Source organism: Diadema setosum, chromosome 14, assembly GCF_964275005.1.
Source record: "Diadema setosum chromosome 14, eeDiaSeto1, whole genome shotgun sequence".
Classification (NCBI taxonomy): domain Eukaryota; kingdom Metazoa; phylum Echinodermata; class Echinoidea; order Diadematoida; family Diadematidae; genus Diadema; species Diadema setosum.
In genome coordinates this window covers 12,461,086-12,473,228 of record NC_092698.1, presented here as the reverse complement: position 1 = coordinate 12,473,228, position 12,143 = coordinate 12,461,086, and the positions used below count along the sequence as shown (strand labels likewise).

The 12,143-nt window shown below is 38.0% G+C and overlaps 1 protein-coding gene across 1 annotated transcript in view; it reads left to right on the top strand.

Moving 5' to 3' along the window:
* The window catches only part of LOC140238363 (transient receptor potential cation channel subfamily M member-like 2), a 370,479-nt gene that overhangs the window by 46,373 nt on the left and 311,963 nt on the right, over positions 1 to 12,143 (top strand). The window contains exon 3 of the mRNA XM_072318295.1: positions 2,170 to 2,255. Coding sequence (XP_072174396.1) covers positions 2,170 to 2,255 — 86 coding nt within the window. The remainder of the gene's footprint in view (positions 1 to 2,169; positions 2,256 to 12,143) is intronic.

The window sequence follows — 12,143 nt, the reverse complement described above, 5'->3', positions numbered from 1 at the left end:
GCTTAATTCTCACCTCAACCAATAACTGTATTATCACTTTAAACATTAGACAGTTGTTGTCATCATGGGAGGAGGGTAGTAAAGATGCTGATGGTTAACTTTTTGCAGTACCTGTTTGTACTCATTTTTTGACCAAAATACTGAGGTTTTGTCTCAAATATTTGTGACCCGCTGCGACAAAAGGATCCTAAAGTCGCTGACAGCTGAGACGAGAAAATCGAGTTTGAAGTCAAATCATCAAAATTGGTCAATACAATCGGATTTCTGTTTTTGGCATAATTTTGTAGTCTAATGTTTTGTCTATCATCTGCCCAAATTTCGAAGCTAAATGATTAAAGGAAAGGCGAGAAATCAGCATTTTTCTGGGCCATGATTTTCCGACTTTCAACGTAACAGAAACGTGTCTGAAGATTTGGATTTAGCGCCTCAGCTAGACTCCGCCCCTAGCAATGAGGGAGTGATCCTATATGGGTTAGTGCATGGCATCCTGATTACTGATTGGTCGTGCGTAGACTGCTGGTGCTAAGCTTGAATGAACATGGCGGAGGTCGCTAGGAGCATGCCTTCTATTGTCAAGCGGTGAAAGCTGTCTCGCCTCCCCTTGATCATGTTAATGTCGGAAGGAAAACTTTGAAGGCGTTTTTCTTGAAACTCTGATTTCCTCAACCATTTGACATGCGCTCATAAAATCATCGATATTTTCGCAACCAATTACTTTTATGAGTTGTGCTATATATGAAATTAAAGTAGAAGAATAAGGAAGTAATGTCATGCCATTTTCAGAAAATTGTCCTCCCACGACTTTCGGATCCTTTTGTTGTAGCGGATAACATTTTTTCCCCAACTTGAATTACTTTTCACTTATCTGTTGCAGGAGAGGCAAGTACTGTTTTACACCAAAAAAATATGCCTTGTCAGCCTTCAGTAAACTACAGTGCTGTTGAATGGATTTGCCTCCCTTCAGTGGTGAATGAGAGCCAACACATCATTGTCCTCCCTTTATCCTTCTCTTATATTCAACTTCTAACAATTAAGTGTTGTGTAACAAATTAAAGCCTTACAATCGTGGCGAGTGGTTTGTGCGGCACGTAGACGAACACAACACGCTGCCTCCCCCATGCTGTACCAAATGTAGTGACACCGAATGAGAATAGCGCTGGCTCAATGGGTCAGCGAACAGCATTTTAGACTACAAATTTCCTGACCCAAAATGGCTGCCTGAGCCACGAGAGCTTCCGAATGGACGCACACTCTCAGTGCGCATGTGATGCGCATGCGCATGAAGAGAGGCCAAAAGAGCCACGTGTCTTCTGGCCTCTCTCCTCCAATCACCGCAGCTCGCGGTCACAATGTTTGTGTATGATGCGTACACACACGCACACACACACACGTGTCTCAGTGGCAGCATTGTCCCATATGTTCATGGATATAGCTCCGAGTCTGGCATTGCGCAATTGCATGCACAAACTTCGGTTGTTCGGGAGATTACGAAATAACGCACCATTAGGGGTGACGATCATCCGACTTTAATTTGCATTCCCTCATCTTCCAAATTCATTGTCCAGTGTACAAGTCAAGAAACACTCAGACATATGGACCCTTGATCAGTTATCAAAGCGGACTGTAACTTTTTTCAAAGTCAAGTTCATCAGATGATGTCAAAGGCTGGTGTCGCGCTTGTCACTGGCCCTGAGTGCACAGTCAGTGGTTAAAATACAATGCAGCGGCTGTATTCGATAGTCACAATATCAACAAACAAACAATATGAAGGGATATTTTACTTGTATTTTGTTTTATTTCGATATCAATTTCTGATGTATTAAACATGACAATGCCATGCATGTAATCATCATATTGGTGAATTGGTCATTTAACTCCACATGTACTCTTAGCATGATATGCTAGAAAGTGCTGTATTTGAGCATACCTCTCTTATATCTGGCCAAATCGATTATTCGGACGCCCGCTGGCCTGACGTGGCCGGAGGATCGAGGTCCTACTGTATTTCATAACGAAGTTGTGTGGTGATTGTGAAGCTTTGAAATCAACTCGCCTACTAGTACCGTGCATAAATACGATGTGTTTCAAAACGTCATTATAGACATCACACATAATTTTGCTATTGACAGCAGTCACTAAAGTTTTAATGTCTTTTTTATGCACATGAAGGTAAATCCATCATGGGTCAGGAAGAACATCAATATGAGAGAGTGTATACGCTACACAGAAGCTTCACCCTCACCGAAGGACAAACGGTGAGTTCTGGATCAGTGCTCCTTTGAGTCATAATACCTAAGATCAGTCTGTTTGATTGTTCTTATTATGTTTGCTTTGTGATGACATTTCCTACTAAAGCAAATTTCTACTGTATTGTAGCATATGATACATGTTATGCTGTCATATTAGACTTTGATTTCATGTTTGTTTCTATCAAATGATTCAGTTTCATGAGCAGGAATGTTTCTTGTGCATATTACATGTAAGTTGATACCAGGTTTGGCACACCTCAGACATAACCGTACAATTTTGTAGGTATTAAAAGTTTACCAAGGATTTATCATTGTGTAGGAGATATGCTTTCCATTGAAGTTGAACAAGTCAGTCAATAGGTATGAACATGCCTACAGCGGGGGGGGGGGGGGGTTGCAATGTTCAATGCAACACAGATAAATCACTGCTACTAAAAAAATGCCACTAAATGGAAACATTCTTACTGAGGCATAATAAGTGTTGTCAGAGGCATATGTTCTCAAAGAAACCATGTAGAAATGCCGTACCCTGTATTGGCAGCGGTTTGTAAAGGGCAGGTCCCACTGGCGTTTAGGAAGATTTGCGTATGACATGAAATCCGTTTATATTTGCTAGACATCTGCAATATTTGTGACACATGCTTGTGTGAGTAGGCCAATATCTGCACACATGTATCCGCAAAAATCTGCAGTGGCACGTTTTTCCATTCCCAGGATTTTTTAGCTGCACAAAATTTTGGTTGCGGATGTTCAGCAAATATGAAAAATTTTCATGCACACGTAGAAATTTGAATCCGTATAATCGATTTTAAGTGTTGTTAAATACACAAAATGTGAACAATAGTTATGATAAAAATGTTTCCAGGCTATACCGTCTACAGTTAAGGTTTATTGAGAAAAACACAGATATCTTCTTTTATTTTAGGCTTTATTGCGAAAATTTTATATGGTAGGATATTTTGTGATACAACCGACCTGTACATAAGCATCAAATGTGATATCTTGAACATTTTTTAAATCACTGCTTCCAAAGGGAAGGTATACCTTTAAATAAGATTTTTAAGACATGATGTGGTATTACCCTTGTTCATAAGTTTAATGCATTGCTTCTTCAAAGCTTACACTTGTCGGGACCTACATGGGTGATACAGTGTATACACTGGTGAGATCATTCATATCGTCGCCGGTCACACGAACCGACGAATCACTCAATTTTGGGTCAAATTTTCGATTTTGAGAATTTCAATCATTTCGATAGTAGATATTCCATACTACATATTCTGAAATTCTCAGTGTGTAATTCGGTATAATTTTTACGTAGTTATCACTTTTGTAGAAGTATGTAATTCCATTTGTGAAAATTATTTGTTTTCCCCATAGACGCGTGTGTTAAACAATCAGGCGATTCGACGGTTCGGTGACCGCGCGTACTAGTACGCGCGGTCACCGAACCGACGAATCAGTGCGCATTGACTTGCGTGTAATTTTTGAGATTCAACAGTTCATTGACCCCGCGCACAGTGCGCGTACTATGTAATACATGTGTTGACAATGACAACGCTCAATGTACATATGGACACACATGGAAAATGACAACGTTCTTTGCAGACCGAAAATACATGCATGCAGCTCTTTGACGATTTCCCGCTTATTTGTTAACAATACAATTCGATAAAAACTTCACAAGTTAGAGCAAGAATTGAAGTCTGATGTACTACAAAAATAATTGGAAAATATAGACATGAAAGTGTAGCAACCATAAGTCAAAAGTGGGTTAACTTCAAACGCGATTTTCTTGAATTGTCATTCTTACGCAAACCTGAGAGATTCGTCGGTTCGTGTGACCGGCGACGATATGTGTTTATGTTCTTCAAAACAGTAACATGGAGTTTGTTTCAAGATTGTAGTGTTTTGTAATTCACATGTAGGTTGATGAAATAGGGTGATTTATCCATGTTCTCCAAAAATGCATCTAAATTATTCAAGTCACTAATAAATGAATACACTTATTTTTATCTGATACATTGTACATACAACCTGCAAAATATTGATTGTAATGTCTAGCAGTATCTTTTAATTCAAGGGCAAAGAATGTTAATTTACACCTATATAGTTGCTTGAATTTGCAAGTACTGTACCACCCATAATTTCATCAAATAAAGCCTCTGAACATTAATCAATGCAAACAGATTCAAACAGAACTGAAACTGTCACTTTAACTTTAAATTCACTTTAACTTTATAACTTTAACTCCAAATTATCTTCCAAGTGTGCTCAATAGGCACACAAAAAAAATGAAATCTTTGAATTGTTTAAAACATCTCATACATTGTATTTGCATACAATGAGAATTTGCCTTTATGTTTAATCCATATAGTCCATGGGCCAGGCCAGATATTGGTACCATCTGAGGTGGCAATACCTTTTTGGTGTCATTTTGTTTGTCGGGCATAGATATGCTTATCAAGCTATGATAGCATTTCCAAATGAGTAGCTTAGTCATAGTAAATGAATTTTAAACCAATTTGGTTTCATTGTTATATCCCTGTACTTCTGAATTGAGACCAACCGCTATACAAAGAAGAGCACTGTCTTCTGTATGTTCACAGGTGTTCTGTTGTAAACGCGGTGCGCTTAGTCTTTATTCAAGGCAGCGAAGGGAATATCCAAGGGTTATGATGTCCACAGCGCTCAGTCTAATATTCAAGACGGCGAAGGGAATATCCAAAGCTTATGATACAGTGTATATCCCTTTATCTAAAAACAACAACAACAAAAAAGCAATTTCTCGTGAATTTTAGCGTCTTTTGGGCAATTCCACGGTAACTCGCGTTACAAATAATGGGTACATTTATGGGATAATGTGCCAATATCTTTGTAATTGGAAGGATCCACAAGTTACTTTTTTCATCATTGGTTAAGTAGACATACACCAACTAAATGAATCCAAAAAGAAAAATAAAGGACAAACATGTTGGGATTCTTGAATCATTTAATTTTGGTAACTCGCGTTACACAAAAAGGACATGGTCAATTCTATAAAGGCCTCTTTTTGGAAAGTCTCCTCATACTAGACAATCCTGATAAAAGTTTTCCTACCTTGAATTGATAGTGGGTTAGGACTCATGAATTAACACTATCAAAGTTGAGTAACAATGACCTGGTAAAATGTAGGGAGCCTTTATATCGGTAACTCGCGTTACGGTAACTCGCGTTACATTATGTCCACTAACACAGGGTGACACAAATTGATGACATACAACTGTTCTGATGGCACTGAATCTTGTGTTGAATATTTTGAGAGATGCTTAGGACATAGTAAAATGAATAAATGTTAAACAAATATTTTACTAATCAACCTAATTGATAGAGAAGAATGTGTTTAAGACTAAAAAGAGCTTCACTCCTCAAAGAGACCCTGAATATGTTTCAATATATACCCAGATGATTTAGGTGTATAAGTACATAATTTTCAGAGTGTACAAATGAAAGATGTTGAAATTTTTTTTTTTAAACAAAACATAAAGTACCAAACCCTATCGACAAGTTTACAAACAAGCCTACATACAATCTTTCAAAAATTAAAATCCTGTCTTTTTGAAAACTCTAATTTCTTTGCAACTGATTGACAAATAGACCAGTTTGTAATTCCACTTTGCGCATGAGCAGAAAAAGTTCATTTGTACCAACAGGCATTTAGGTTTGTAAATTCACTGATATAAGCATCTGTGATGCGATGATTATTCATGTGATCCTTATCTAAAGGATGCTTGCCAGCACATTCACCTCACAGCAAGAATGGTATTTCGCAATATAAAAGGAAATAAGCTGTTACTGCATTCAATACAAAACAATGAAATGGATGCTTGCTAAATTATAAACTGATGGGAGTATTCTGATCCCCTGACCCAAATGCAAGTTCATTCTTTTTTTTTTGAACATGAATTCCATAAATTGTTATGTCGGGCAAGTTTTATGCATTATGCCGCTTTGAAAAAGAGAGAAGTGCCGAACCAACTGAGAGAAAAGAAAGGTCATTTGTACCAATGTGTACATGAGCTACAGTGTAATTACGAACTGGCTTATTACCCTACAAATGTACATCAACTTATAATGTAAATAAGCACTCAATTGATCAGTGTTTTAGTAGTAGCCATGATAAAAAAGTCATGGGCGTGCATACTCGAGCAGTGTTCGAACTAAGACCTCCTGATCTCCGGACGGGCATCATCTCGGAACTAGACCACCGAACTTCCGCCCGACAAGAAGTGTTGGTTCTAATCCTTATATCATGCAGCGGGTACTGTGTAATTATTCAAATTCATGAAATTCTTTCGTTGAGATGTTATTGCAACTAATTGACAAATTGCCCTACATCAACATAATAAAAACTGAATTGATCAGTGTTTTATTAGTAGCCATGATAAAAAATCATGGGCACACATACTTGAGCAGGCCGGATTCGAACCCACAACCTCCCGATCTCCGGATAGGCGTCATTTTCACTAGACCACCGAATAAGGATTAGAACCAACACTTGCTGCTTCATAGCATTCTGTAATAAAAATTGTGTAATACTAATGCAGGAATTTCAGAAGATAAATTTTAGGTTAACCTCGTTCACTGCTGGATGTACATGTACACATGCAGTGAAAGCCTGGCTAGACTCCTCAATGTGGCATGTGATCAGTGGCCTTGATGCTAGTATTATACAATCACAGTTTATTAGGCTACTCTCCTTTGTTTCAGTCCAGCATAGTGTGTATAACACTGGATTTGATTGTTTTCACCATGATATAGCTCAATTAAGTGTTAAAATTTGCTTACGTTGGTGGAAACTTGTGTTTATAGTTGGTAACTCGCGTTACTTACCGGTAACTCGCGTTACACTTTTCATTGACATTTTTTAATGTGATGACAGTGTTTATTCAAGTCAACATCCTGTGTACAGTATCAGGGTGTGATGAATTTAGAAAATTATGATTCCCAACAAATTACCTCCACTGCTTCCTTCAGAATGAAAAATATTTCTTGTTTCGGTAACTCGCGTTACATGGCTCAAGGGCTGAACTTTCAGGTGGTGATAAAAATTTTTTGATGGTGGCATAGAAATTTTCTCATGGGAGACTGAAGTAGAACCAATTTGCTTCTTTAAAATGAATTAACTAAAGTGCTAGCAGAATTTTTCTTTAAAAAAATGTATATCAAGTTAAGCATGCATTTTAGCAATTTGGATGACTGAAAAATTGTCTTGAACATTTGTAGCTGTTTCTCGGGAAATATTTGACCGATTGATATAATTCTTTGAGTTTCTTCAACTTCAATATATGGGTAATACATAATGAGTAATTCTTTTGCAATATAATAAACTTGAAATTTTAGTGCCATGTCCACATTCCCATGGAATTGCCCTTTTTCAGTTATCTATCATTTTCCGGTGAAAACGCTGGGTTGAAAACGCTAATACCACGCCACTATCGCTTTATTTCCATCCAACAATGAAAGATTATGCAAAAACAATGTACCGGTACACTGCAATACATTATAATTAATAATGTTGTAAATGAACAGAGTGATTTTTGTTTAAAACTAATGTATTTGTTGAGAGGGTGGTATAAAAACAGTATAGATAATCCCTTTCATTAGGAACTTTAGATATGATAACGGTACATTGTTCTAGATAAAGACTAAGCGCACCGCGTGACAGCTGTGGACATCATAACCCTTTGGATATTCCCTTCGCTGCCTTGAATGAAGACTAAGCGCACCGCGTTTACAACAGAACACATGTGGACATACAGAAGGCAGTGCTCGTATTTGTATAGCGGTTAGTTTCGATTCAGAAGTATAGGGATATAAAAACGAGACCAAATTGGTTAAAAATTCATTTATTATGACTAAGCTACTCATTTGGAAATGCTATCATAGCTTGATAAGCGTATCTATGTCCGACAAACAAAATGACACCAGAAAGGTTTTGCCACCTCGGGTGGTACCAACAACCCATTTTTCGGCTCTTGGCCCATGGACTAATACATGTATTTCTCTTTTTTTTTGGGGGGGGGGGAGGGAGAGTACATCAATAATTCATTGTGAGCATGTTTATCTATGAGTTGATAATATACAAAAGTTACATGAGTTTGGTGTGGAAATTGTTTTTGTCATATTTTGGTGCCTTGTCACTCAGCATGCTCAGTGACTTTCTGAATAAGAGACCCATTGGTTCAGAGCTCCCTAGTATCTCAAGTTCACCTTCCATGCAGTCTTGCAGACTATTACACATGTACATAGGGAGAACACACCAAAGTTGGAAGCCTTTAGAGATCTCCAGGGCCCAGGGAGACATGACATCCATATGTTTTTATTCCACGACACTGGCGAAAGCACCTGCCAAAGTTGTGAAAAATGTGATCAATGCGCATTTCCAAAAAGAAGATCAAAACTTAAAACTGGTCCTCAATAAATTATTCCTGGCCACAGCCAAAAGGGGGACATAACACCCCTGAATCTGCCCTTAAACACTTGAAAGTACCCTCAACAGTGTAGACCAAAAAAAAAAAAAAAAATGTGAAGATAATGAAAGTGTGAAAATTGGTCCCTAATTTGGTACGGATCCGAAGGAGATCACCCCTGGATCTGTTCTCCTGCTTTAAACATTTGGGGTTTTTCCACGAGTCAATGAGGTCAGCATTGAAAAAAGGTCATTGGTCTTCTTTTCTCTAATGTGTGTCAAACTTATGAACCTTGTTTGTGTAGTGTCGGATTCGGTATGGGCTTTTTTTTTTTTTTGTCTGATGTCAGACTCGTGGGCCTTATTTGTCTGTTGTCAAGCTTATGGGCTGCATGACACTTGGGTGTTGAATTTGTGACATGCACAAAAAAAAAAAAAAAAATCTTAAGAGAGAGAGACACACAGCCATCTAGAGTGGGATAACTACAAACTCTGGAGGAAGGGCGGGAAATTTTGAGAAAACAGTCTCAAAGCGGGCCATCAAAAAATGAAGGAAGGAAGGGTTAGAGTCTCTGTTTCTATAAAACCAGAAGTGCTTTGAGTAAATACATCAGTGAATGTTATGTACTCAAAAGATTGTTTATGGTAGATCCAGGAGTGATCCCCTTTGGGCCTGTACTAAATTAGGGACCAATTTTCACATCTTCATCATTACAAAAAGTGTGGTCATTTTTTTTTTTCTACCGAACTTGGCAGGTGATAGAATAATATCATGTTATTTAATCACATGTGGGTACCATGCACCCCATGGGGACCCCAAGATGCCCCCAACCCCCCCCCCCCCCAAATCAGGGAATCTTTTAAAGCATTTTCCGCCCTAGAATCAGAAATGGATAAAAGGAAAAAGGCCATGATTACAGGGATCATATACTGTAGAAGGTACTTTCAAATGTTTCATGGCAGATCCAGGAGTGCCCCCATTTGGTCGCTGCCAGAACTAATTCACTAGGGACCAGTTTTAAATTTTGATCTTTTCGGAAACGCATGATCACATTTTCTACAGACTTGGCAGGTGTTTTCGTCAGTGTCATGGAATAAAAACATATGGATGTCATGTCCCCCTGGGCCCTGGAGATGTCTAAAGGCTTCCAACTTCGATATGTTCTCCCTAGTTAATAGTCTGCAAGACTGCATGGAAGGTGAACTTGAGATACTGGGGAGCTCCAAACCCATGGATCTCTTGTTCAGAAAGTCACTGAGTGACAAAGCACCACAATGACGAAAACATCTACTACAATGTATACCAAACTCATGTAACTTTTGTATATCAACTCGTGTAGATAAACGTGCCCATAATGAATTGATGTACCCTTCTTCTAGTATTGTAACATAGTTGCAAATATGCATTAAACAATTCAAAGATTTCAATTTTTCTGTACCTATTGGGCACACTTGGAAGCTAATTTGAAGTTAAAGTTAAATGAAAATCGGTTCTGTTCAATGCTGTTTACATTGATTAATGTTCACAGGCTTTATTTGAGGAAATCATGGGTGGTAAAGGAGGCCTATAAGAACTTGCAAATTCATGGAAATTCATGCAACTAGTTGTAAGGATGTTCATTAAGATTGCAAAATGTAAATGTTCTTTGCCCTTGAATTAATAGATACAGCTAGGCATCACAATCAACATTGTACAGGCTGTATGTATGTATATCCGTAAAGTACAGTTCGACCTCGATTATCCGGCCTCCTATTATACGGAAATCTCTATTATCCGGACGCGTTCACGCAGTGAAGGACTTTTTTTTTCATCTAAAAATTGAGAAAAAAACTGTGTCTTTAATATCTTTTCATGGCTCTATTTCACTAATATCATAAGATGTGCATGATAGGTTTCTCAATATCTAATGAGGTAAAACATGTATGATTTTCACATAAAGATATACTTTATTTTTGTGAAGAAGGAACTACATTTTGCGCAGGCTAGCATAGATTACACCACCGTTGCGGGGTACGCTACCTGCCTAGCTGCCAGTGCACTGGGACGGCAGCTTGGACGGCAGCTATATACAATAACATTGTGTCTCCCATATCCGGCCAATTCGCTTATCCGGATGAGCGCCGGTCCCGACATCGCTGGATAATCAAGGTCGAACTGTAGAAATGTATTCATGATAGTGATTTGAATAATTATATTTATATGTATATATTTATGCAGATTTTCAGTGACTTGCTACTGAATGTACTGTAGGTACTGCAGCAATTATTCCTGGCAGTGAAGATAAGAGACACAAAGGGACCCACTTACGGATGAAATAATCAGAGATAGGGCATGTACAACCCATATGGGTGCCACTTTCAATATAATTATATGCCTATACCATATGCAAATTATGTATATAGGAATGCTTATTATAAGTTACAACTGACATCATAATTGTATTCCTTGACATGAAAAACGTAAGTATAGACACCAGAATTTACTTTAGGTTTTATGTATGGAGATATTAACATAGGCCATTATATGGCGGCCATTTTGGATGCATTTATATGCAAATAAATGCAAATTATGTACAAAGGAATACTTTTAAGTCACTACTGATGTCATAATTGTATTCCTTGACCTAAAAAACATAGGTTTAGACTCAAGAATGGACTTTCTATGGGTTTTATGTCCCAATATATAGCATAAATAGGTTTCATGGCGGCCATTTTTCATTTATAATACAAATTAGGCATTGATCCACCACTTGAATTTTAGGAAACTTTTAATATGTTTATAGCTATTCCAGGTTCAATGCACCTGGAATGGTTTCTGTTGCAATTTGTTTTGGGTCATTCCATATTTTGACTGGACTATAAGTCTCGCCTCATCAGATACTGTATGTGGCTCAGCAAAGACAAGTATTGCCGTATTAGATGTACATGTATATAGCGTAGAAGCAAAGACAATAGCTGCATCCTCCGCCTAGATTATAGGCCACTTCTCGTTGAGTTACAACACAGGCACAACGTGTGGAAAAAAAAAAATCATTGTACGAACGATGGATGATGAGCAACTCCGCAAAAGTAGTTATTGTCTGAACAAAAAGAATTTGCTACGCTCCAAAAAGACAATCCAAAGTCGAAAGAGTCACTAGCTGTATAACTCCCTGCATTAACTGGGCCAGCTAATTATGTTCTTATGTTAAAAGAAACAAAACAAAAGCCCTTGCACAAAAAAGGTCTGCCGATTTCAAAGGAGAATTTTCACGCATCGCCTGAACATCGGACAATGGTCCAGCTTAGACAAACAACAGCAGAAGACGGACTGAAAGGGACATCCTCACACAGGTCCTTGACAACTAGATTTTGCTTAGAAAGTAAGGCATGGGTTACATGATTTGATAGCTCATTTCTGGATTATGAAGAGACAGAAATTATACTAGCTCAAGTAACTGCAA